The sequence below is a fragment of the Gallus gallus genome, chromosome 13 (assembly GCF_016699485.2).
Source record: "Gallus gallus isolate bGalGal1 chromosome 13, bGalGal1.mat.broiler.GRCg7b, whole genome shotgun sequence".
Classification (NCBI taxonomy): Eukaryota; Metazoa; Chordata; class Aves; order Galliformes; family Phasianidae; genus Gallus; species Gallus gallus.
Window position 1 is genome coordinate 14,246,037 of NC_052544.1, and position 26,991 is coordinate 14,273,027.

Genomic DNA, 26,991 nt, shown 5'->3' on the forward strand with positions numbered 1-26,991 from the left:
CATAAAACCAGATAAACATAGCACGTGGCTTCTAACGATAACATCAACAACAATAGGGCTAATAATGATAATACAGATCCCATGTTATCAACAAGAGTGAACATACACCCATGCAACCTTAAATGACTTTTGGAATAACAATACATGCTACTGATAAATGGATATCTATATTTACTTACATACAAAGCAATAACCATCAAGTAGGTTTGTTTTTTTTTGTCTTCTGTGATTCAGAATTTCATTCAAAATATTTTCACACAATAAATGAAAATGGTGAGCCAGAACTCAGTTTTCCTATGAGACTCTGTCAGGTAGGTGTCAGTTTTGCAGAAGCTGATTGAAAGCATTACACGCTCACAAAAAGGTTCACTGTATTTTTGCTTTTTCTCTAAAAGTGTTCCATATGAAACCTACCAGTTATAAAATACCTATATTATGTTTTTCCTGAGAACATAGCAGGAAACAGCTTAGCTGCTGTCACTTCATCACCAGCTCAACTCACCTGTCTTTTCTGTCTTGTGCTTTGGACTTTCAGGCCCTGGGAGGCAGGGGCAGGGCCCTTCGCATCGAGCTGTGATGGTTTTGCCAGAAGTACATGCATGAAACTCCAACTTGCACTGAAATCATAAAAAAGGAAGAATATGTTTTGAATTAGGACAAGATATAAAAGCAGCAGCTGTGGATTAAATGAGAAATTGCATCTAGCCATAACAGCATTGGACAGATTGCAAAACTTCAATCTCTATTGAAAATGCCATTGTTTTTATTATCACAGATAGCAACAATAATAGCTACTTCCTATGCAATCCTTTGCATGACATTTCTAAATGTGCATCATAAAGTGTTATTATTCCCTATTTAAATGTATGGAATCTGCAGCACAGCAGCTTGAAACAACTCCTTCCAGGTCACTGAGAGATCAGTGGCAAAGATGGGAAAGAAATACAAACCTTCAGAACCCCAGCTGCTTTCTATGCTGCATCACCTTTCTTCAGGAGTGATCTCTTCAAAGGGGTTGTTTCATTTATCACCTGTATATTGCTTGGTACTAATACCAAATTTCTGTCTGGTGTTTCAGGATCTGAGAACACCCAACTTTTGCTGAGAGCAGCGGGCCAGGCCTGGAAGCACCCATGGAAAGACACCAATCCTCACAACAGTGAGAACTGAAAGAAAGCAGCTTGACCTCAAAGAAAATGCTTCATTGAGAGATGCAGACACTTGAGGCTGAGCCTTGGTCCTTCCACGTCTGCTGCTCTCAATGAGAATGAAATTGTAAATGACTCCAACCAATAACTGTAATCAGCATAACTGTTTACAGCACCGCCCCTAGAATTAACTGTTCAGTATGCAATTAATTCCAGAAATACAGGACAACTAAAACCACCAAAGACTGAAAATTAAACCAGATCATAGAGGTTGGAAGAGACCTCCAAGATGATCCAACTGTCAGCCCATTGCCACCACACCCACCCACAGAGGAGTGCAGTACACTTCCCTATCTTTGCGTATTACTGCTGGTTCCTCTCCCTTCCCTAAAACTTCAACAGATGGGATTTACAGCACTGCATCCAGACCATTTAGGACAGCAGGACATGTGCAGTATTGGACAAATGAGATAATTCAGGAGAATTAATATTGCAGAAGCGTGCTAGTTAAAAAGCCCTGATTTATAGCACTCCGGCTATTCACAGCCTTTGCTGTTTGCATTGCGTACGTTTTAGTGCTGACTTTCCTCTAAGAGCTTTGTGCCTGTGTAGCTGTCCTCTTTGCAGTTACTGCCTCAAGGATACTTTCCCCAGCCTGAGCCCAGCAGCATGATCGCTGGAGACCGGACTAATGTACTAATAAAGCAGAGAACAAGAGGACAGCACACAGAAGCAGAAACAGAAACGTGCCAAGCATTCTCTTTGGCTCCATACCTACTGAACTCAATTCAATCCCATTTTCTTTTTTTTTTTTTCCCCCTCCTTCAACTACTGATTTTAACACAACAGAGCCTGAGGGCTTTTAATAGAGGAGGGAGCAGAGCCTGCAGCCCCGAGGCTGCACCACTCCCTGCAGAGACTGCCTCCTGCCAGGGGAAATTGGGAATGCTGGGCTGCAAAATCCTTTGATAAGCCCGAGTTTTATTATAGATTAATTCTTTTCCATTGAAAATTAGATCAGCATGCTCGCACAGTATGACACCGTGTGTTTTGAAATGTAAAGCTTCTTAAAGGGCCGAGGGACACATCCCACAGGACCATGGCATTACTCGATGAGGTTGCAGTGGGCAACCAGAGCTCTTACAGCAAGAGCCACTGAACAGAATCACAGCATCATCTGCTGTTATTTTGGTACAGTGGAAGCCAAGAGAAGAGAACAGGATGTTGTTACAAGATAAATGCCTCCTGCTTAGAAAATACTGCAAATGTCTTGGCTTTGCCTCTGTTTATTTTTGTTAAAAGGGGCTCATCTTTGCCCAGGCTTTAATCTAGCAGCAGGAGCCCATTATCCTCTGCCTACATCCTATTCTGTTGACATTATCTCCCAGCCATTCTGAACTTCAATGCACCCTGGTGGCTGCATGCTCTGTGTGATGTTCTGCCCTTCCAATTTAGGAAGAGCACAGACACATACAAACATGTGCAAGCTTAGCTTGCACTTTACTTACATTCCTAGCAGTTCCTGCAAGAAATAAGTACTTATTTTTCATCTGTCTGCTCCGTAAGCACATTTGCTTAATCTATGCTGTTTGCACAGCACACACACACAACAGAGAGCAGATCAGAAGGAAAAGAGACCAGGAGAAAGGAGAACGCTCTGCACGCGCAGTTCAGAAGATGACAACTTTTTAAGCAGCACATTCTGATAGTCAATGTATTATTGAGAACACAGCCATAAATCTTCCTGCAGCTGGAGTTGATGATTTAATCCCTTACAGAACATCAATTAGTTACATATTTTATTATGCATAATAAATGTAAATTATGTATCTAAGCACTTGCAATTATACTTTAAACACCACCTTTAAGATGCTAAGGCCTATTGCAAGCTCATTAGCATTTGTAGTTAAGAAAAAAGAGCTTTATACTCAGAAACAGCAAGGCAGGTTTTTCCTCATCCCAACAACTGATAAAAATGGCTACCAAAAAACTCAAAGCCAACTTCCAGATATCAACAAACCAAAGAAAAAACCCACCCCACCCTGACTACAAAGGCCAAGCTCCCTGATCTGAACGTGCAGGGTAAGTACCAGACCTGAGCTTGAAGATCATGGATATATTATTTTGCCTGTGTTTAACCACACTACAATTCCACCTTTTTGGAACGTTCATTTGTGTATGTATTGATGGAACTGGTCTGGTAGGCCACTGCTGGGGAAAGAGGATGGGAAGAACTCCATAGTTATAGTATATTAGAATAATAACTGATTACTTCTCAACACAGAATCACCTTATGTAGCTATCTTCTTCCCCAAAGAAAAACATGGAAAAACCATACTTTTCACATCTACTGAAATAACCCATGCCAGAACAGCTCACGTGAATAGCTGCACATTGGATTTGAAGACACTCCCTAAGCCAAAATTAGTGATACTCAGAGGGAGAATGGCCACAGAAAATATCTAATAGAGCATCAATGACGTTTTCAGACTACTCTGGTGCTAGAACAACAGGATAGAAGGAGACGCTCAGCTTTCCTCAAAACACAGAAACTACACTTCTAAAAACAAAATGCCCTCATTCCTTTTGTAACACTCCTCTCCTTCTCGCTTGCTCTCTCTCACACACACACACAGTGCAAGGTATAGGACAGGACACTGACAAGTGACCCAACCTATCATGGACTTTAAAGCCAAATAGACACTATGAGCTTTGCAAACACACACACGGAGCTCCCTGCAATGATCCTACACACGAATCATTAGTGCAGTCCCACAGATTAGGGCTCGTCCCTCTGATTCCAAGGATCCAACCTTACGTGGTATAAATGGATCTGACTTGAATCTCTGCTGAGTGTACCAAGCTTTATGTTTCTCTGCTACCTCCCTGGTGTTTGAACTGCATTTGTTTACTATGAACCCCAAGGCCCACATAAACATCTCTAAGCTATTTTACTGCAAATGGAAAAGCAGCTCTGTTATTTGTTGCTAAACACATATGGATATCAATAAAATATATGAGGGGAGAAACGGTTGAACATATTCATGGAAAATTCATAAATTAATTTATTCAACTAAGATGGGGGAAATTATTGCAGAGAGTGTTTTGGCTAAAGTGTTCCCCTGAGAGCTGACTACTCGTATAATGATTCCCTCTTTATTGTCAGTGAATCTACAGCAATGTGTTTTGCATAAGCATTCACATCTGAGGGAGAAAGAAAATAGCTACATAAAATTTATTCCCAGCTATTTTATTCTTGTCTGTCAGTCTCCATCCTGTGGTCCCCACTGGAGGAGAATCTGGGTATTTCTTTATGATGCAATAAAACAACATATCTGTCTCTTTTTATACTGGCTTTTAAGCTTTGGCAGCCAGGTTTGGATCTAACCTGCACATAAGTGATATTGCCAAATAAGTTTCTGTGGTCTCTTACACAAGGGTGTATATTTGACTAATGAACATCTGCACAGACAGTTTAGTGCAACCATCAGACCACATTAATGCCTTGAAGAGCTTTTCTTCACGACACAAGGAACTCGACTATTTGCTTGAAATACAGCAGAGGGGTGAAGCAGGGGACAGCATCACTGAGGCAGGCGGGCAGCTGCTGGCCATGGGGAGCTGGCATGGAGCAGCACAACAAACCGTGTCTAGTACTGAGCAATGTGGCCCTCCATGCCCTGCTGTGGGGCCAGGATGGAGACTGACAGCTCCCTCTGTAATGACAGAGCTGTGTATTTCATCACCGTGATTTTAATTACAGTGCACTCGGGGTAAACACAGTCAGACTGTAGCTCTGAGGGCACTGTTTAGCAGGAATGTAGATGCAGCTGCAAGTTTCAGGGTCACTCCCTGATATATCTCTATCACTCCAGGATATATTACATGGTCAGGTTGCTGTTGGTTGCAAGAACACAGAACTGAGAAGCAGAGTGCTTTGCTCAGCTCAGCACCCTAAATACCACAGAGGAGGATGAGAGCACACTGCTCAGCAGAGAATCTAAGACTCTGATTTGATCATAACATAAAAAAGTTATAACACAAAACCTACCACTTCCAATTTCTCGTAGTTATGCTTATAAAGGAGAAAATGTTAACTTCCAAACTTATATTGCTTCTGTCGTTAACTGAAGTGTGAATTAAAAAAAGGAGAGAAGAGAGAGAAGCATATTTTCTTTGCTGCAAGCAACCAGCAGACAATATACATAATGGAGATAAACTCCTGCGCCATCTCCTTCTCTGAAGACAGACAAGATGGGAATAGGAGGTTAAATTTTATAGGATACTAATTAAAATGTATGTTAAAACCTGAAATATTACATCTTCTGAGTAGCAGCAGCTTTAAAACCCTGTTGTTGAGCAGTGCTCTGCTTGGGAGGCCCCGCAGCTTCCTACATTTCCACTGAGAATTATCTGCATGCTGTGTTTGTTTTATGGTGCAGCTTTTGTTCACTCACAATACAACTCTTCCAAACTTCACATACAAAAGCTCATTATTTTCTACCTTATCTTTCACCTGCCATCAGCAGAAGCTAAAGCTTCCTGAAATTACAGCATATGTATTTTTTAATCTAGATTTTCTTTATATCTGTAGTTTTTCTTACCTATCTGTCTTAGCAGGTAATTAGAATCCATTGGAATTCAGACACCTATTGAGAGGGGCTGTTTGTTTACATGCTTTAGAGCAGTGTTTGCCATTGCTTCCTTAGGTAGGGCTCTTATCGCTATTTGCTTCATAAGCCTCTGCTTCTCGTTCCCATCATGAAGAAAGAATTACTATATTTGGAGCACCTTAGTCCCAGAGACTTATTTTACTAAGAAAAGAACCAAAACAACTCGGGATAATAACAAGTTCAGTATCTTTTCTTCAACTGCTGAGAGGAGACGCCATACGATACACAGCCATTGCATCCTGCTGAGAGCACATGCAGTTAATGGGAATTCTGCACACTTTTAGGCTCTGTGAAGCCCGGAATCCCCAAACCAGCTGCCTAGCCGGGCAGTGGGAAGGCAGTGAAGTCAGCCACATGCATTCAGGTTTGTAAACTAACACCAGCATCCTCACATACCTCTTCAATCCATGACTTGCATATCACTTCCCCCCCATCTGTTGGAAGAGTAAGCTCGCTGCTGCACATGCTCTGCTCCAGCATGGACCTGACTGGTGTTACTGTCATAAAGGGGAGTATGGAAAAACTCCAATCATTTTCTGTTACAAGATATACCAGGCTAACATACAGCAGTTTGCCTTCACAATAAAAGCCATACAAAGATATCTTAAAAACTTATTTTCATTAAGAGCTCTGTGTACCTTATGAGAACACATAGCTGCTGCTATTAACAGGAGTTAAACACGCATGCTAGTGGTGGAATAAACTCTAACACAAACAACTTATCGTGTAAATAGACACTGAGCCATTTTTAAACATGCACTAGCTGTAAATCTTGAAGGAGTTGTTACAGCTCACTGGCTCAGAAATCCTCATTTCTGCAAGAAATGACATGAAGAACCTCATTGTATCTTAGGTAAACTGCAAATATTTGAGAAGGTTTCTCATTGCACACTTAGCTGACAGTTTGGTGGTTCATAACCTGCTGGTAAAAGAGAACAGGCTCCAGATGTGGGGTCAGGAAGAACAAGGCCAAGGTTCACAGGTACAGACATTGACCAGGCTGAGCAAATTGATGCAGCTGAATGCAGTAAAGCCAAAAGATCACACGAAGCAAAGTTTGGAGGACCACAAAGTGCTCCATGCTCCACAGCTCCATAGCCCTGCAGATCTAAGGAGGGAGAGATGCAGCACTTTGCCCTCAGGGGCAAATTAACCACAGAGAAGAAGGAAAGTGAGACCTGGGCAACCTTTAAATACCACTCTAAGTCAGGAGGTCACATCATTCATACCGCCAACTGCAGGTGCTCTAAGCACAAGGCTCAGTCCCTAAAATCATGCTTGTCAATTTTAAGACTATAAAATGTAACATTTGAAGTCAGCTATAGTTTTTTGTCAAGTTCCAGTCATAGGCGATCAGTAAGTTGCAAGTTTTCACTTCCTACTGTGTTAAGTGTAAGAAACTGACTACCAACTCCCGAGCAACCGGAAAGACAAGAAGGTCATCCTCCAAGAAGAGACATTTTTCCCCAGCTAGGGCTTCAGAAAACAGTTGAGTTGCAAAAGGCAGCTCTCATGTAATTAAATATGGCATTAATTTCATATTTGGTGGTCTCCCACTATAATTAGAAATGGCTTAAACTTGAATCAGCAGAAGAGCAGAAGGCACCTCCTGGTTTTCATCAGTTAAAGTCAAGGATTTGTTTTAGAATGCAATGAGCCTGACTGCCAATGCACACAGGGTCAGTGCAGGGTGAGCTCTGCACCTGAGAGGAGTTTATGCTCTTCCTTGCTTACAAAGCAGTGCACAAGAGATCCTTAAAAGAGACTTGTGACTGCTCAGAGAACCTCCAATGTGAAGGACTCTCATGCAGATGCCATCTGAGCTCTATCCCTGAACTGCTATCAACACGCTTCTAAAGGACAATTTGGCTGACCTCCCATACTTGTAATTGGGCTCACAGTAGCCAAAAGCTTTGCATTTAAATATTATTCTACTGGTTAAAACTGTCCAAGGGAGAAGCTACAGACTTGGACAATGTCTCCCAAGCTGATACATGAAGACTCAGACCTATTTCAGTGTTTGAGTGGCAGGGCTGCAAACCAAGGAAATTGTGTACTACTGCAGAGCGCCCTTACAGACAGAAAGCAATCAGCCAATTTGGAGACTTCTGGACAGACCACAAAGGACAAAATTCTGTTCTGATACAAAACAAATTGCCCTGAGAAACAGCTAGCAAATCAGCTCAATGTGAACTAAGAATGTTAAAAATGCAGTAAATTGCATCAGCTAGATAGGGCGTATAAGGTCACAGCATTGGATAGAGAACATTCAAAAGGACCATTTATTACTATAATGCAACAACAAATGATTGCTATTTTGTGAACAAAATAAAATAGTTCTGCACACCAAAATCTAGCATGTCATTTAGAAGTCAACTTTGTTTTCGGATGGAGTTTAGATGCCAGTTCTGGAATCGTGGAGGTCAAGAAAAGGAAGACTCAGTTGGCTTATGGTCCTGAAAGAACTTCAGGTCCTTTTTGGAGCAGCAGGGGACAAGTAACACTGGGATGGGGAGCAGAAGAGTAAATTCATAAGTGGAAAGATTTGTGCAATGCTGATTTTGACTTTTCCCTCATTAGTTGAAGACATTAGCAGAAGTTATAAGGTAGATGAAGATAAAGCACTTCTGTCACAATGAACAGCCGTGTCAGAAGAAATATACCCATTCTGCCTTATTTCTGAGATTTAACACATATCAGCCTGGGCTAAACCTACAGATTACCCTGCCTCTCCTTTAAGTCTTCCTCCTGGTAGCTATCATGCAATGACAACCGCAGGGTATGCATGCGCTTTCTTTCCTTTCCCTAGGCAAAGCTACCTTCTTAGATTAAAATCCAGATGCTTTTGGTGGCTCTTCAGATCAGTATGGAGTACCAGGGTCGCACCTGCTCTCTGAACACTCTCAGGATCTGAAGTGCTTTGGAGATGTTGCAGACATCCATCCCCAAGAAGCAGCTCTGCACCTGAGCTTCCCTCTGCAGCAGCCCCAGTGGTTCAGATCTCTGCATGATGCTTTGCTGCACACACAGTCATTCTGTACACTTGGTAATTACTGCTATGAACTGTCTTTGGAGATGCTAATTGTTTAGCCAGGAATATGTGCAGGACCAAAACCTAAATGGAAATGTAGGCAGCACTGCTGGCTAATTTTAACAAATGTATCTTACAGTCCATATTCTATATTCACATATAACAGCACTTTGTCTTTTCTTCCTGCAGGATTTCCACGATAACTCACTAATGATGGGCACTTGCTAGCTGTGCACAGCAGTTTTTTGGTTTTTGGCTTTCCAGTATACCAGTCTGTGACATCCTAAAGCATGGACTTCAAACTCACTTTGCTACTGCATTTGTTCTCTTATTTCTCTTTGTATTTTATATTACTATTCTCTCTGTGAAATGATTCTGTGTTCTAACTCTTCATAATTACGAGCTGAGAGTTCACAGCTAACAGTATCATTCAAAGAGGAAAGAAGCTACTTTTTTTTTTTTAATAGACCAAAGCCATCTTAGTTTAAACAAAGAAAATCACAGGAAAACAATTGGAGATTTGGATCGATCGATACTGCTTGAAGTATACTTGCCATGTAATTGAGATGCATTCTCATTCTGTAGCCATTTACTGATCACATGAGAATGATGATTTGTCATTTTTACTTGCTTCAAATTACTAAAGGCAATTTAATTTCTCTTATGGAGACAATGCATCAGATAACACGAACATAATCAAAAGGTAATGATCTGCAGCTCTACACACATACAGATACTCCAGTTCCCAGTTAAACAACTGCCTACATATGGCAGAGGGAGAGCAATGCAAGACATTCAGATGCCACGCACAGGGCTTCCCCACTCAGTGACATTTTAAACAGTTTAGCCACGCAACTCCATCAATCCAGATTTCAGATAATACAACGCTTCATCTACTCAGTCACTCTCATATCCATCTGTCTGTACCTGGGCAGCAGCATCAGGTGGCCAGTGAAGGGTGGACACGTTCCTTAAGGCTCTTACTCCGCATGCTGGCAGTATTTTAGTAACTCTAAAATCTCATAGCCAACTCTCCCCATCAATTAGTTAATGCAATCACATCACTGTCAGCATGCACGTAGCTTAAGCAAGGAGTTAGGTGGTGGCATGAGGTTGGAGTCCTGTAACTGCAAATACATTGTTAAATACTTAAGATATGATGCATTTAATGGCAATATTCTGAATAGTAGGTATGTACGGGCTGATAATAGTTCAGAAGTACATTTCCTACATTTTCACTTTTCCTTTGAAGTACTTCTACAAATAAGTTGAAGAAAAGTTGCTACTGCACCAGGTTTGGCTCCTGAAGCACTGGTGAATCAGTCTCAAGCCTTTACAGCACACATGCTCAGTTACCATGATGTACCATCTTCTTCTAAGCAAACACTGTCTTTGCATGTGAGAAGTGCAGGTCAGTCTGTTTTTTTTTTCTGATCACAGATACATCACTAATAATAAATCCCAACAGACCAAGACTTCTCCAGAGCAGTTACCACACTCCTTTCCAGTTAAATCTATCAGGTTTAGCAGTTAACAGTAGACTTGTGCTGGTTTCAACAACTGTGATATGACCCTTGCAGTGTCCATGCCTTGTACTGGATGTGCAAAAGAGAATTCATGTTGCTTTGTAAATGGAGCAAATCTGGGGCTTAAGTACTAATGCAAAATAAACAGCATTCTGCAGTGCCACTTCTGTCTTCTTTCAGAATAGGAAAAAAATTAAGTCCTAAGAATGACAATCTATTTTTAATTGACTTCTCAGAATTTCTATGTTGTGAAAGAAAAAAACCTGGAAAAACAAAGTAAAAGCCTCAATGGTAAAAAGTGCTGAAACAAAACATTTGGCAGTTACTAGCAAAGAAGCTTAGGGAATATCTCTCTGAGCATAGCAACCAACGAAGAGTAAGCTGGCTTCAGCTTTGAAGTTAGAGCTTTCAGCAATGCTTCCGATTTCTAAAGACAACAATAGAGACAACAAAAAAATTAAAAGAAAGAAAAGCAAACCCCAGGCCTTGTTTGTTGCTCAGTGAATGGTCTCGCTGTGAAAGATGCCCAAAGAAAGCAGAATTAGTTTGTTTGCTCAGAAATCAAGTAACCACAGCTAATCCTTTTGCAGTATTATCCTATTTTGGCCTTTAATAAATCTGCTTTAAATTAAAGATGTACCCAAGCCAAAAAAACCCCACCTCCTTTGATGTTTTAAATGGCTCAAACTGTTTGCTGGTTAAAGCTCAAAACGTGAATTCTGAAACCAGAAAAATTGGTTATTTTCCAGTGCTAAGAGGCAGATACCGCTCCGAAAGTTCACAGGATTTATGATTATAACTTTCAAGCAAGCATTGGCACATCCTCTGCCCCAACAAAGAGGGTAAAGATTCTGGAGTCTAATACCCAGAGCAGTTCTCCAGAAGCAGCTAATCCCTGTCAGCAGCACCTCTCACATCACCTGGGCACTGGAACAAGGAATTGCACATTTTATTTACGTGGAGGTATGGAAAAAAGCTAACTTTATGTAAATAAGATTATTCTTTAAGCTAGTAATTAGCTATAAGTGATAACAAATATTCTCATTCCATCTTCCTGTCAAGAGGACAGCTTTTAACAATTGAACTTTGGCAGATGATTCATAATGTAAATAAGGGACTTTTCCCCCCCATTTCAACTTTGCCTGCAGAAGGAAGGAGTTCAATAATAACAGCCATACACATCGAAAATCCAAACAAAGTGATCAGGCCATCCCTAAGGCACAGGTAACTGCCACCAGAGACACAGGAGTGCAGCTAATTGAGGGCTTTTTAAGCTCCAACCATCATATGCCGATTTGATTTGGCAGCCAGAACTGTGATTCTAATCAAGTTAGAAAAGAAGCCCTGTGATTACCATCATCAAGAATGTCAGCTTTCCCCCAAAGAAAAAAAAACAACAGTATTTGCAATCCTTATTTATTGCTAATTTCTCTTAAAGAGTTCTCTAGCTAAATGCAAAAGAGTTCACTGCATAGGGCAATCAGCTGCATAAAGTTCGAGAACAGAAGATGACTGAAACTCAGTTGTGTTACACTTGGATGTTCCTCCAAGAGGCCTGGGAACACTGGGGAATTTTCCCGCATTTTTTTCTTTCTTCAGATGGAGGTGTCCATAGATGCCATTGTTAAGTGCAAGAATGCCACATGCCTCATTGAGCTTTGGTTCCTCAGGCTGCATAATTCAACTGGCTCAAGAAAGTTAGCAATGGGAGGAAGCCATAAGGCACAGCAGCCACTCACATCAGGATGCGGCCGTGACACTTGCCTTTATTTCCCTTCTCTTTTCTCAGCTATAACACATTGATCCTACAGAGCCCGAATCAGGCAGATCTAAGAATCCTTTTAACTTCAAAGTAAACAGGACAGAAGACCCATCTCAAACATTTCTGGTGACATAATTCAGCCCAATGGGAACCTGTGGCTGGGTCCTACTGCACTATGAATTGATGGACAGTAGTAAATAGGAATAAGGCGAAACTGCTGAAGAGTTTCCATTTTTAATTATATATTCACTGTAGAACAAAACAAATACTTCCATTTCAGACAAGCTGAATAACAACTTACTCTGATTTCTCATAGCTTTCACCTGGAGCAGTACATATTATTTCCTTCCTTGCATTCTTCTGAATTCTCATTAACCTTTCTGTCAAGTTTGCATTAAACATGTCTTGTTAATTCACCATGTTCTTTGAGAAATCTGACATGGAAATGACAAATGCTTATCTGAAAAAACACTTCTGGTTTAATGAAGTGCATAACAAGGAACACAAAATTCTAGTTTACTATGCAGGATGAATTTGAGCTTTATTACTTGAGCAAGTTCAGCACCAAGAACTGCTCAAGCATCTGTCCTTAAGGGAGCAGAAGAAAAGGTCACAGATCCCAGAGACCAGAGGGCTTCAAGGACTTCCCCCAGAGTTGGAGCACTTTTCCTACTCCAACGTGGTACTCTGAACCATGTGCACCTACTAAATAAAAGCCTTTTACAATTAACATACACTGCCCTTACTCTCACACTTCCCATAGGCCAAGGCACTGAATTTCTTAAGAACATCTCTTACCTTGAGGGCATTCCTAGCAAGTAGTCACAACACAAGGTAATGCAATGTATAAACTTTCATATTCAGGTAGGGCTTTTTTTTGTGAGAAACATATCTTGCATAAACACCAGGCAGTTAACAAAGCATTTGTTAGTCCTCAAAAAGATCCTGAAGCAGTTTAATTGACTGGTATTGATGTAGTACAGCTATCCTAATAAACATATTCTGAAAAAAATATTCAGTAAGACAATTACGCAATAAAATTAGCATTTATATGGTTCCTTTCATCTACAAAGAAGTCCAAGTCCCGTGTATTTATAAGAGTATAAATAATACCACTGCTGAAGTGCAGACAGTTCTACAGCAAAAATTTCAAACATTCTGTACCAGCACATGACATGATGTGTTATATGAAGATATTAAAAAAGCAGAGAGATGACAATACCCAATTATCCAGATTAGAGTACTGAACACACACTAATACAGGGGCAGACTTGTTTATTTACCTGCTCAGTTCCCTGCAGCAGGGCTTTAACCCTCCTGATAGTAGGTTTGCTTTTCTTACATACCTTCCTTGGCCAAGCAAAGTAATTCATGGAGAACACACTGGATGCCCAAAGAACACCTGTCAGAAACCACTGCTTGCTTTATAAACAAATCAACCAACAAAGCAGTCCTTCAGGATCTCACTGGATCTGATTACATAAACTGGTACAAAGCAAGTCTCATCCTTGTACCTTCGGAAGCAGGCTTTTTATTGGCTTAACCTTGCACTGAAAAAGACCGAGTAGATTTAGTTCAGAAAAAGAAAACTGGTGCCTTTCCTTAACAGAAAGAACGATTGAAAACAAATTATTTCAAGTTGAAAAAGCCAATGACCAATCTGTTCTGTAAAAACAAAGACAAATCCAACCCCCCCCCCCCAAAGCCAAACAGCAAAGACAGAGCTGTGTGGCCTACACTTGCAATAGTTTAAAAACAGTAAGAGTTGTTATTTCTAACAGCTTATTTCTAACAGCTGAAGGTAATAAGGTACAGCAGCTCGCCAAAACACTACTCAGCTTTTCTCCAACAAGCCAACTTGAAACTAAGTTTGCTCATATGATTTTCTTACTGTAAAACTGCAAAAGCTGTTATACATTCTGGACAGTAATACAGCAGCAGAATTAGAAATTTTATTAATATATTCACTGCCTCCAGAGGGCCACTGTGTGTATAAGGCTTGCGACACAGATATTATTTTCTAAGGTAAATCCATCAAGAATTAGTAAGACTTATTAGTACAACTGAGATGTTATCTCCCAAAGAACTCCCAGACTCCAAAGGTTAGAAGTGTTTTCCTGGAATATGTACAATGACCTCATAAATATTAATAAACCCTTCAAACTGGAAAACACCACCAATTCCAGCTTATGTGCAACACTGCAGGATTGAGCAAAACAGAATACAAAAACATTCCTGCAACCACTTTTGCCCATAGAAGCTAGGATAAAAACGCAGTTTAGAAGTCATGTTCGTATGCTTCAGAAGTCCATAAAGAACGCTTGGGGAACACATTTACACATCCATAACAGATTCAGAATAGTGGGATGAGTTTAATTTTCCTAAAATGTGCCACAGCTCAAGAATCAGAAGATTTATCTAGATAATTAACCAGGTTTTCTTAATTGCATCAAATAACCAATCATATCCCACTGATCTTCAAATTTCTACCAGCAAGAGATTTGTGGTTTTTCTTTTTCCTGTGATTTCCTTTGTAAAAGCTACTTCACAGAAATGCAACAGCAAAGCTTTCATGTCTATGCTGTGCATTTTGTTGACCAGCTGTTTACCCACTCATTGCTACGTGCACTTTCCCATTTGCCACTGATGCAAATGTTGCATTTCTTCCACATGGATGACCTTGGAGCAGCAGTTGGCTGCAGAGCTCCAGACAAAAATCCTTTTCCCATTCACGGATCTGAGGCATGTCCTCAGAAGAAGTACAAATTACCCTTCTAAATAGCAGTACCTCACCCTTCTTGCACACTAGTAACACTGTAAAGCACTGCTGCACTCAGTGATGACTGCAATTTTAGAAACAGCTTATGAAATACTTCAGTATTAAGCCTCGAATCCATTTCTTGCAGTTGAAAAAGCTGTATGAGATTTTACCACAACAGTACCCAGATTGTCCAGAGGATGTCACCTTTGAAATGCAAAGAACCGAGGTACCTTTGCCCAAGCCCTGCCTTTCTGATTGAAGCTCCAGGCACAGCCAGCCACTGCTCTGAGGAGAGGCTGGAAAATTGGGTCCTCCAGGCAGTGTTGGCTGAATAACACAACAGCTCCAGATGGACACTACATCACCTTTTTTTCCCCATCTGGATTTGGGCTACAGATTAGACTGCCCCAATTGCCAGGACAAGACTGCTTGTCTAGTGAAGCCTTCAGCCTATACTTTGGGCTATCACTGTGCCCTAGCCAAGACCTTCAAAATATTCACAATACAAGCTGTCAGGAGTGCTACATTTCCTTGTCACTTTCTAAGTATGACTGATTAGCTAAGATCAAGGCTAAACTCATGATCAGCAGCAAGGGCACCTAACATGAATTATACAGCTGGCTTTCCTTCCTAGTCTCACAGCTACTCTACAGAATATGCTTTCCCTGCATATATTTCTGTTTTTTATATCCACATCATATTCAATTCTATCAGCAGTCTCCCAGAGCTGACTGGAAGGAGGGCAGTGACTGTCAATGTGGAGGAAGTACAAGGCCTAGAGAATGTCAGAATTTGGGAGGTGGCAAGAGTGTCCCCCAGGATGCAGCCCATAGCTGAAGATGTGAATCGAGAGTACCAGAGATGAACAACAAGTGGAAAAATCCAGACAGCACCCTCAGCAGGGAAAAGACAATGCCTCAAACATAGTGAATACAGCAATAAATCCCACAGAGTAATCTGCCACCCTGAAAGCACAGCACATACGAGATCTTAAGAGTTTTTTTGCCCAAGGGAAGGAGATACCGGAGTTTCAGTGTCAGCTCACGTCTCAGGTTCTCTTCTAAAGATATCTTTAAGTTGGTCACTCAATTTACTGGTAAGCTATAAGATTTGATAATACAGTAAAACTGCCCAGTACTTTTCCTCTGAACAAGAGTTAGATGATAACATTTCAGACGCTGATGTACTCTGTATGACTCATGTCAACATAGAGATAATCAGTGATAATGAAGAGAGATTTTTCTCTTATCTGTTTCTACAGAAATATATAAGCTTCACTACAGACAGTTATTTAGAAATTGTCAGGCTTATTCAAAGCTTCCTCATTCTGCGTGGTCTATGTAGACTATGTGGGGTCTCATTCTTCCAGTGGTGACAAAGTTTATGACAGCACATCGGGAAAAAGCATTAAATAAAGTGATTTAGAATTTAATTTTGCCATTATGTCCATTCTCATCAAATTCTAGCACAGATACAAGGAATAAAAAAAGTAACTTTCCATTGAGTGCCTACTAATGGAAGCTTTGTAAGTTAAGCTAATAGAGGAATAGTATGAAGCGTCCCCATCTAGCCCTAGCAATAAGCATCAACATCTATACAATCCCTATCAAACCTGAACAGCATTTACATATGAAGACCCAAAAGGTTGACTGCATCTCCCTTCCTGGAGAACTGCAAGATCTCACTACACCCTCAGGTGCACAGATGAAACCGCAATCCATGCGTGTCTGATAAGAGTAACTGGCTGAAGTTGGCAGAACTAGCCGTACCAGCAGGTAAAACTAACTTCCCCTTGAACGTATGCCGCATGCAAATGGCAAACATTGAGAGATCCCCTGCCACCACACAAAATGGTGCTACCTACAGAACCACAAGCCTTCACACTGTTCTTCCACAACCCTATTCAGCATTAGATAGACCACATTCTTTGCCTCCCAACACCTTCTTCTGGCTAATCTGCTTCGCAGTAGTCAAAAAACTATGTCAGAGAGCCTGCCAGTGACGTAACTCAGCTTGGAAATAAAACATCAGGCATATCAGATAAGCATTCAAACTAAACAGAAGATTTAGACCATGCTTTCAGATTTAAGGAAAAGTGTAGTCTTTAAATTATTGCTCTGGAATTTACTGGTGTAAAATGAAAGACCCTATGGCACCCCATCAAAGAGTTACATAACTCAGAAGTGCTTTCTTTGCTCAGCGTTGCCTGTGCAAGATATATTTAAGTAATAAAACACACTTCCAATACTAACTCTCCAATACAGGCTCTGTGATGACAGATTTCAGTTTTGAAAATAGTGATGTCTCTGTCCTGGCTAGCATTCTTCTTCCATTTTCATTAGAGGTTTTTCTTCCTAGCCGTTTTCTACCATTTATTTGTTCATTTGAACTGAAAGGCCTTTGATGCTAACTTCAGAAGATTCTGGCCATGATGAACATCCTATGATCACTGTGTATCCTGCACAAACACACCATATTCCCAGCTAATGCAGTGCATCAGCTGAAACAGCTTCTCCCTTCAGTCCCCCTGCAATTTAAATTGGCTACATATGACCAGGAAACGTCTTCAATCTTTCAAGCTTCTGACTGTAACTTGCAGCATTTAGCCCCCTGGGCAGCAGGTGCCTCTCACCTCTCTTGAAAATGTTTAACAAGTCTAGAATTGGAATTTCTGGCAAGTAGTTTCCATTTGTGTGAAAGGCAAGATATTCCTGCAATAACTTGAGAATCTGAAGCTAAAAGGGAAAGAGTCCATTAACAGGTCGAAGCCTTGATCTACAAAAAGCTTTTAGTACTTTGTCTACCCTAATTTGTGCTTAATAAAACACATTTTTCCCTCCCGCTCCCCCTCAATCCACAACCCCCAGTAAGAACACCTGCAAATGAAATTAATTATTTTGCAGTTTTCACAGAATTTGGTTTTATAACTTCAGATATTCTGGTTGAAGTTTATTAATTGTCCAAGTGAAGCTTTTTCCTTGCAGTGATGTCATTTCCACAGATAATTAATTCCATTGACTAATTCTATTTGTTACTCTAAGAGAACATTATTTCTGAGGCAGCTAAGAGAAGTAATAACAATTTATGCCATTTTTGTGACCTTTCATTTACAGCTCTATTTTAGTTAGGTCAAAATAAAAAGGTTACTCATAAAAACAGAGAGGCTCTTGATTATAATCTGTGTCAAGATGACTTGAAAGGAGTTATTGATGCATTGAATCTTAATCAAAGGGTGAAGATGAAGTGTGCTTTAAGCCACATCTAAACAGGAGTAAAAATCGTCCAAACCTTTACATTTCCCTTTCATGTCCTGTTTATTTCACTGGAGTCACATCTCATTCCCATGTGCTATTACTAGCTATTAAAGGACCACCTCTATCCTCAGCTTTATCTTTGGGTTTTATCACACCTACACTCTGAATGATACTGAAAGATAAAGTTATGCCAAACATCTGTGAAAACCAGATGTTGCAAATCCATTCACAACCATACAGGCAGTATGTAGAAGCTGCGTGAAGCGTCATGCTGATCCTTTCCTTTGCCTGGTAAAAACTGGTGAAAGTAATGGGGCAAAGACATTGGAAACAGGAATTATGGGAGCCAGTATTTCACATGTGACATTGAGACTGCAGGACAGTTTTCAAGAACTGTGAGTGCGCAGCAACAGACAGACAAGGATAGGACAAAAGTAATTCCCTGCCTCAGTCCCACCAGTGGTTCCAGTCCATCCCCACAGTGCTCAGCTGTGGTTGGATGTGAGCAGTGGAAGGATGGAATCAAACTGAGGACTTGCACAGTGCTGCCATGCACTGCCCCAGGGCATGAGATCCATCAGCAGAGGTCCTGCAGGGCAAGCTCTGGGAGGTAGGCAGAACCCACATTAGAACAGCATCCTACAATGTTTTCTTGTCTTTCCTGTCCTGCACAGAAATTGGATGAGAAAGCTTGCGTAACAGCCAGTGCCATCCCTCCTCTGAAAGCCTCTACTTCTCTATTATTAATTCCTTGCTTTTTAGAACTCACTCATTAATGAAATGCAAATGAACAAAAAGCTGTCTAGACACTGACTGAAGAAAAGCATCTCCATTCAACTTCTGAAGTTTTTAAAAGGCTTTTTACCTTTCCGTGTTACCCAAGGAAACTTTTCTTTAGAAGACCTTTCAGCACTCTCTCTCCCCCTCAAATTGCTCATTTTGAAAAACTCTTTTTTGACCTGAGAATGCAGGTGTCTAAAAATCTTTTCAGATGCCAGCTCTATCAGTCTGCAGAAATTCCTACTGAGGTCACACAACCAGCATTACTGAAATCTAAACTAGGAAGCTTCCCTTTCTCCTTTATTTCCCCACCTGCTCATTATAATCTACAAGAAAAAAGTGAATAACAGCCATCTAGACCTTAAGTGACCCATTTCACATTCTTTTCTCCATTTGAACAAGTAACAACAATGGAAGACAAAAGATTGTATTAACAGGAAAATATCCTCCACTGCCATACATTTGGAACAAAATGCATCTTTTTCCCAAAGCACAGAAAAAAATCAGTACAGAGAATGCTTGGACCAAAGCCTGCTTTTACTGGGATTGCACTGCAACGAAGTAGAGGAATCTTGTATGTTTGACAAGCTGTGATCCTCTCTCCCTACATATTTATTCATAGAAGCAACACATTAAAATGAAAGAAGGAGAAGTAGATATCATTGGGAAACTGTCTAAGTTATACGGAAATAAGAATTAATGGGTATAACTACAAAGATCTTAAACTATTTTCACTGCCTTTGTCTATTAAGTTTGTCACTGATGAACAGCAGGGGGAAGGCAACTAGTCAAGCTCTCCGTTTCTGTTTTATTTCAGGGAAAAACTTCCCAGTGGATCAGAGGAGCCTGCCTGTATCACCTAATTGACAGTGACTGCGTACAGGTCCAGTATGTAGAAATTACTCTGCAAGCAATGGAACTACAGCAGTCTACTTTCTCCTGTGAGTTTGTCCCTTACATCTTCCCATTCGCATTGTAATAGCATCACCACTTTCCTCTCTCCCCCTACAGACTCTAACCCAAGGCCACCTGCTCCCCACCCACCTCCCAAACCCTCTGCAGTTGATGGCTCAATGCTCACAAGGTCATCTCCATACCCCAAACTCTTTCCTGCCATTTCCTGGGGAAAATATCAACACAACTTCTTTTTCACACCAACTACTCTTAGTATGATTTATTTTATGTGTTACTGTTTCGAACCCGGTTAACTTGTACATGTAAACACCACAGAATTCCCAAATACAAGAAATGCATTGACTTGTGTACAATGCACACTGAGTAACGTTAGCCTCAAGATGAACTTTCTGGTCTATACTACAGGGGCACATTTGAAGGCCATGCCGAATATAAAGAAAATACACAAAAATCCCATTATTGTTAATGGAGACTATATGCATTGCACCTCCCACATGCTTTAAAAATGATGCCCCACAGAATCACTTTAAATAACCCATATTCTACACAGCATGAACCTGTTATCTAAAAACTATTCTTTTGCCTGCTCTATTATAAAGGGACAAGAGACAGTTTACAGACAAAAAGCCTCACAGCTTCAGCCTCTCTGACTTACAAGCCTTTTCTTATTTCTTTTGCATACTAAAAAATATAAAGCAGTCTGCATCACTCAAATAATCTAATTTTTCCATCCACCTTCATTAACATTGCTGGCTGAAGCCAATTACAAATGCCTGAAGGCTCCTAGCCTCATAAGCATCGTGTGACAGGTCAGATTTTATTGTTTGCTCCATCCATCACTACTGACACAGTAATTCAAAGTACACAAGACACAGTCTATTTGCTGCTTTCTTCTTTCTCCCTGTGCACCTGCTGCAATTTTAATGTAGAAGCTTATTAAGAAGTACATCGTCTTCTGTCATTCTATGCTGGCTTCAACCACATATTTAAAAAGAAAAAAAGCCCCAAGTTATGCTTTTCCTCTAGCCACATCTAATGCTCTCTCCTTTGGGATTAATGTGCTCAAGCAAGTCATTGCTGGTGATGTGCTTGATCAACAAATGCATTTTATAGTAGTCTAATGTAAAGTGGTAACGAGTATTCAAAAAATGGGAGTTCAGCCACAGAACCACCACCACCAGGAAAGACACTGCTGAAGGATCTTCAGAACAAAGTGAGGTACATTATAGGTGCATTACAGTCCAGCGTCTTCCAGTGTAAAGATGGGCTCCTACCTTCACTATTCGAGATGTTAACGTGATGCAGTCACATTAAAACATGTGCTGAAGTCTAAATTAAAAACATTCAATAAAAGAGTTGCTTTCCCAAGTTTTTGGAATGCTGAACTTCACCATCCAAAGTCACCATTGGGAGTGTTACATATTCATACTTCTAATTATTGGCAGTAGTTACCTGGGTGCTTAAAAAAAAACCACCACTGCTCATTGCTTTCAGCATAGTAGAACCATGGAATCAGCAAGGAGAAACTCAGCAAGATTAACATTAGGTGTTTCAATGACTTGGCCTCCTTTAACATCAGTCTTTGCTGTGTAAATAAAGTAATCTGATTGACAAACAAGAATCTAGATTAAAATCTTAGCCTATTACAAATCTCTAGCTCGTTGGAGGAATAACTCCTAATGTTTCATAATGGCTTGGTAAAGAGCATTTAGAACATGTGTGACTAAAAAAATAATGCAAAACACCTCATATCTGCACACTATGTTATTCTAATCTGGAGTAAGTGAGATGTGAACATGAGCAGCCACATTATCATATGGCAGTTCTAAACACTAAACTCTAGGATTATTTATAGATAAATGAACTTAATACACCCATTCTATAGATACTTTTAAGCGAATCCTATTGATTGAATTGCAATACATTTAAATGAGTTCCACAAAAGCAGCATAGCAAACTCCGCAAACAGTGATTCTTTGGCTTATTTAGAGATTATCCTGTGGGAGCACAGACGAAACTCAAGGCAACAACAACAAAATCCTGCTCTTCTAAAGCACACATAAAAAGAAGAGCTCTTTCAGTTACTTTACAGAGTTATACAAGTGTTATCAGAGCCATTTGGGAAAATGGACTTGTAAAGAATTTAAGGCACTGATGTGAGAGAAGCAGCCTTATGCCATCTGAAGCTTCATCTCTTCCTCTCACTCAGTGATGGCGAATGTTCATTCAGAAATCTGAAGGTTATTCTCTTCTGCACAGGTTCTTTGGCTGCACTTCCCATGCAGCATGGCATTTATACTCCCCTACTGCAGTTACATATGGAGAATGGTCTTTTTATTTTTTTTAAAGAGAATTTAGAAATATTTTCTATAAATTCATTACCGACACGAAAAATTAATTAGTCAGTCTCCATTTGCAGAATTGCATGAAAGCTTCTCCCCAACAACTAAAGGCATAGCAGCAATCACAGCCTCTGAAGGAGCACTGTGCCCTGAGCCACAGCAATTTCTTATTCACTTACAAATCCTCTAACCTTGCAGTATGACCAAATAGTCTTTACCCATAAGAACTGCCCAGAGCTCTTTTCCTCTATTTGTTGATTCAGAAGACTGAAGATTATTTCTGCTGTTCTCACAAGCCATTCTATGCCAGGTGAAAATTTTTGTGAACGTGTGTATATTCTTGGGAGTTAGGTGAAAAGCTGTCTCAGAAGTAGCCACAATGCACAGATCAGCAGTTATGTGAGCCCGGTTGCTCTGAGTTATGATATGAAATTGGCAGAGGATTGTTTGGGATTTTGAATTTACTATCTGACATCACTAAAAGGCAGAAGCCTCTCTACCTCAACATAAAACTAAGCAGGATTTGAAAGGAAACTCGGGAATTTGCTCAGTCACATGGTTATTTGACACAGAAATGCCTTTGATAATAAGCTAACCAATTACCATCACACCAGCTGTGCTACTGAAGAGGCTCTGGAATACATCGAATCCATTTATGAACAAGCGGTTAAAACTGGGGACAGTAGCTCAGCTTAGATCCCAGAGCAGGATTCTGTTTGCTTATTCCTGACAACACATTTGAGTCTACCAGTTTCTAACCTTGAGAGGATAACAGTATTGATAGCAAATAACTACACCAGTGTTATCTTGACAGTACACATCACCAAAAGTCTTTTTAGAAGGACAAGCATCACTGTAGCTTGCCCCCACAAAAACTTGGGAATAGAGCTGTGCAGGAGTGATTTACTGTGGTCTCCCACAAGTGCTCAGCACTCAGGACATGGATTTCCACATCTAATTCGACACCAGGGAAACTCAGACTAAGAGGTGAAGGGATAAATTTTCCAAGTCACAGATGGTGCTTAAATGCCATCTGTGCCTTTCGAAATCCACCCTTGGGTAAGCTGATGAAAGCCATCCCATCCTTCCCCACGTAAGAATTGACATCAACCTCACTCTCAATTCTCTGCTCCTACCTTGAGACCATGCTGAGAAGAAATATGTAATTAAACAACAGGATGTCCTGGGATAGATAGCACTTTATCAAACAACATGGCTCAATTCATGCTTCAGGCTGAATGAACTTCGTAGTTGCTGCAGGTGCAATACAATGCTCCACGTTTTACCTTCCAAAGGACAGGGTTTGGTATCTAGCTCACATCACTTTAAGCTTGAGCCTCACTGCCCCAGGTCTTGGGCAGAGGGAAGGTCTACCTTGGAGTAAGAGTCCAGCTGTGACCTAGACAAGGGAACTCCTCACTCAGCTGATGATCAGATAGATCTTACTGCTTGCCAAGCCTCTGCTGTGTATCTCGTCTTCTATCAGGAACAGCACTAGCTGTGTTCTCAGAAAGGCTGAGTACCCATCACACAAAACACAGGCAGGGTAACCTGTGCAGAAACCACAGCTGAACAGCAGCACCCCATGCTTAAGGGATGGGTAACCCAGCCAACATTTGCATTATGAAAAATCTGACATACTGCACTATATTCTCAACATTCAGACACTACAAATGTTCATTTATTGTTCTTCGGAATGCAGACTCCTCCTACTTAAATGTAGCAGCTCTCACAATGAGCACATTTAACTAATAGCAGTTGCTTATTTTGGCCATTATTTTGTCTCCCGTTTCAAGATAACTGGAGAATTATTTCTCTTGCATATCTCTTAATATCAAATTTGTTACCTGATGTTATGACAACAGGAAGTGATTTTTCCATTTTCAAACAAAGGCACGATCACGGATTTAATTAGTTTGCAATGATTTAATTAAAATTTGCAGAACAACAGTGTACCTAATTAGAAGCATAATAATTATACCAATGTACCTTTCCATCTTTGAAGGCTACATTAGTCACTGAGGTGGTATGTTTTGTAATTTAAGATCATTCTTATTTTCATTTTCTGATTAGTTAAGTGCAGTCACTGTCATGTTCAGGTAATTGCTTTATTAACTAGCTTAATTAAACTTCCTGTAAAACTGACAGCTACACAGTTATTCTTAATGTGTTGCTGACAAAAACATTAACTAATTACACAGTGCTCTTTACAGAGCTTACTTACCTCACACGCTTAATCCATTTGTGCCTTAAAGAGCTTTCAACACCGACTGCAATAGACTATAGGAATGTTTTGTATTGTTGGAGCATTAAACAGAGCTCTTTATACCCTGGAAACAGCAGCCTCTCTTTACAAGTTTGTAAGAGTGGAGAGGGTGCATGTATGTAAAAACACTCAAGCAGGAAGAGGACTCTGAAATTTTAGCCTAACGTAAAGCAGTGGTAGTTCAAAGTTGACATAAAAAGGCTGATAAGAGTTTTCCTAACATTTCCACAAATATAACATCCTGCAGGTCCAAGAGGCACCAAGGCCTATTGGTTCAAACAGTCTATGAGGACTGAGGAGCTACAGACCACATTTTCCATCTGCATTCAGTGTTTGCCATATCCAAACATGCAGATGTCTGACACAACTTAAGAATCACACCTCCCATAAAACACATCTGTTATATGGAAAACAAACCAATAAGAGAAAACACAGACCTTAATGCCCTTCAACTTCAGCACTTTATGAAGCTGATAAAGTAACCCATATCAACAACTGAGGCAAGTTTCAAAATCTTCAGAAACAGAAAATTTTAATACCTATACCATGCAGAGACTTTGAAGCAGTACCACTCTCATATATGAAAATAAACCTGAATAGAATTGGTTTTAATGAGGCTTTTTTTTTTTAATAAATGGATTTTCAAGAAAATCGGCTATGCTGGCGGATGCTTGAACCCATTGCCAATACACGAAGTGAGTGAGGAACGTGATTCCATTTCATGCTTTCCATATCAGTTTCCACTATCAGTGGCTGAGTGTCTCTAGAGATGACCAGCATTAACACCATGTCCCAGGAATGGCGTTCAAAAATATGCCTCTGTTGGGCCTATAACATTTCCCTCGCTGCCATGGGAATGGCTGTCTTTAAAGAATCCTAATCCCTTTAGTCAATGGGGATAGGCACAGATAGTCCCCTGAATCATTTGAGCTGTAATTAACATAAGTAAAATGCTTTCTTCTAAAGCACCATCTCTAGAGAAAGCACTGGAACAGAGTGAGACAGCCTGAGGATTAGCACACAGTGCAAACCAATAGAATGATAACGCCTTTACTATGTCACTATATAGTCTGTACAATCGGAAGATTTTGCTGTTGAGGCAGGAATGACTAACATATCATTTGGAAGAATAACAATTAAAAATGCATTCTAGGTTCCTTTCCTGGAACTGAACTCTTAATGATTTCTTGAATTTTTCATGAAAAATTAAACAAATCAAGCCAGGAGTCCTCCACCTTCCACATGCTTTATGAAAGATCATTCTGGATCAAGTTCTGCAGTCTTAATTTTGCTTTAAAGGTCTGAAATTAAACTTTGAAGAAATAGATCTTATGGCTAAAAAAAAAAGGTCAAAAAAAGACTGAGATAGCAGTGATGAAGGCAAGATGCACAGAAATGACTTAAACAGGATGACCAGGTATGCAGCGAAGGCTATTTACTATAGACTTGTTCATCTTCTATCCTCTAGATTCCAGAGGCAAAAAAGGTGATTTCAAAAAGCTCAACTTTAATCCTTAATGCCTATTCTGCATTACAAAATAAATATCCTCGAGAGTATTAAAGAGTATTTTATTTAACAGGCAACTTAGAATGAGTTAGTGTATATCGTGTGTGCAAGAAAATTTCTGCTGATTTGCTCCTTCGGCTATGCAGATCCTTCAGCCAGAACAGGAGACAGGCTTAAATGAATTAGCTGTGGCAGCATTTTAATATCTGCATCTGTTAATGGATGTAGTCAAGTTGCCCAACTGAGAATGGAGCATAACAGTGCAGGTGACATCGCGCCTGTGTCACAGCAAACAGCTCTCCCCACTTGATCTTTTAGTTTCCTTGGATATTTCAGAGGCTCTGTTTGGATTTTAAAGGGAAGTTTTACTGACTGTCAATTATACCCTGGATGTAGGAAGAGAAGAAAACTTTAGAGGCACTCCCTAAACATGACTTCCAACGCCTGAAGCACTGTTTATGGAACATGCATCTAAGACATGGAAGGGTTTATTTGATAATAAGAGATCTGGACTGCTGAATGACTGTGAAGACAGTTTCTTTTATTGAATCAAGCCCTAAGGTGATCATATTTTTAGTATAACAATGAGCCAATTTATCCCTGCTGGGTTATGGGAATTTTCTTTTTTATGGTACCATACACACCACATCTGGCACACAGGAGCGTTAAAAGAGATGTAAACAAATTGCTATATGTTAACAACACAGTCTGAGAAACAAAACCAAGGAGAGCTGCCCATCACAGAACAATGACACTGCCATGTTGTTTTAACACTTGAGGACCAAATCTAAAAACAAGAAACACCCTGAAACCTTCTTGAGCGAGCAAAACATTTTGGTCAAACAGATTTCTGTTGCATCATCGGCACTGGAAACATTGTACTTCACTGGCAAGAACAAGCTATTTTGAGAAACACCAATCATGACAGCCATAAAAACCTGGTTTGTCATTCCAATCTGATGTTTGTCAGATAAGTAAAAAATGTCAATTTATCAGCACTTTTTGCACAGGAGAGGGCTGAAGCAG

The 26,991-nt window shown here is 40.2% G+C and overlaps 1 protein-coding gene across 3 annotated transcripts in view; it reads right to left on the reverse strand.

Moving 5' to 3' along the window:
- Positions 1 to 26,991, reverse strand: part of SPOCK1 (SPARC/osteonectin, cwcv and kazal like domains proteoglycan 1) — a 257,804-nt gene that overhangs the window by 58,866 nt on the left and 171,947 nt on the right. For all 3 annotated transcript variants that reach the window (XM_015293953.4, XM_040647227.2, XM_046900473.1), the window contains one exon: positions 503 to 617. In XM_015293953.4, coding sequence (XP_015149439.3) covers positions 503 to 617 — 115 coding nt within the window. The remainder of the gene's footprint in view (positions 1 to 502; positions 618 to 26,991) is intronic.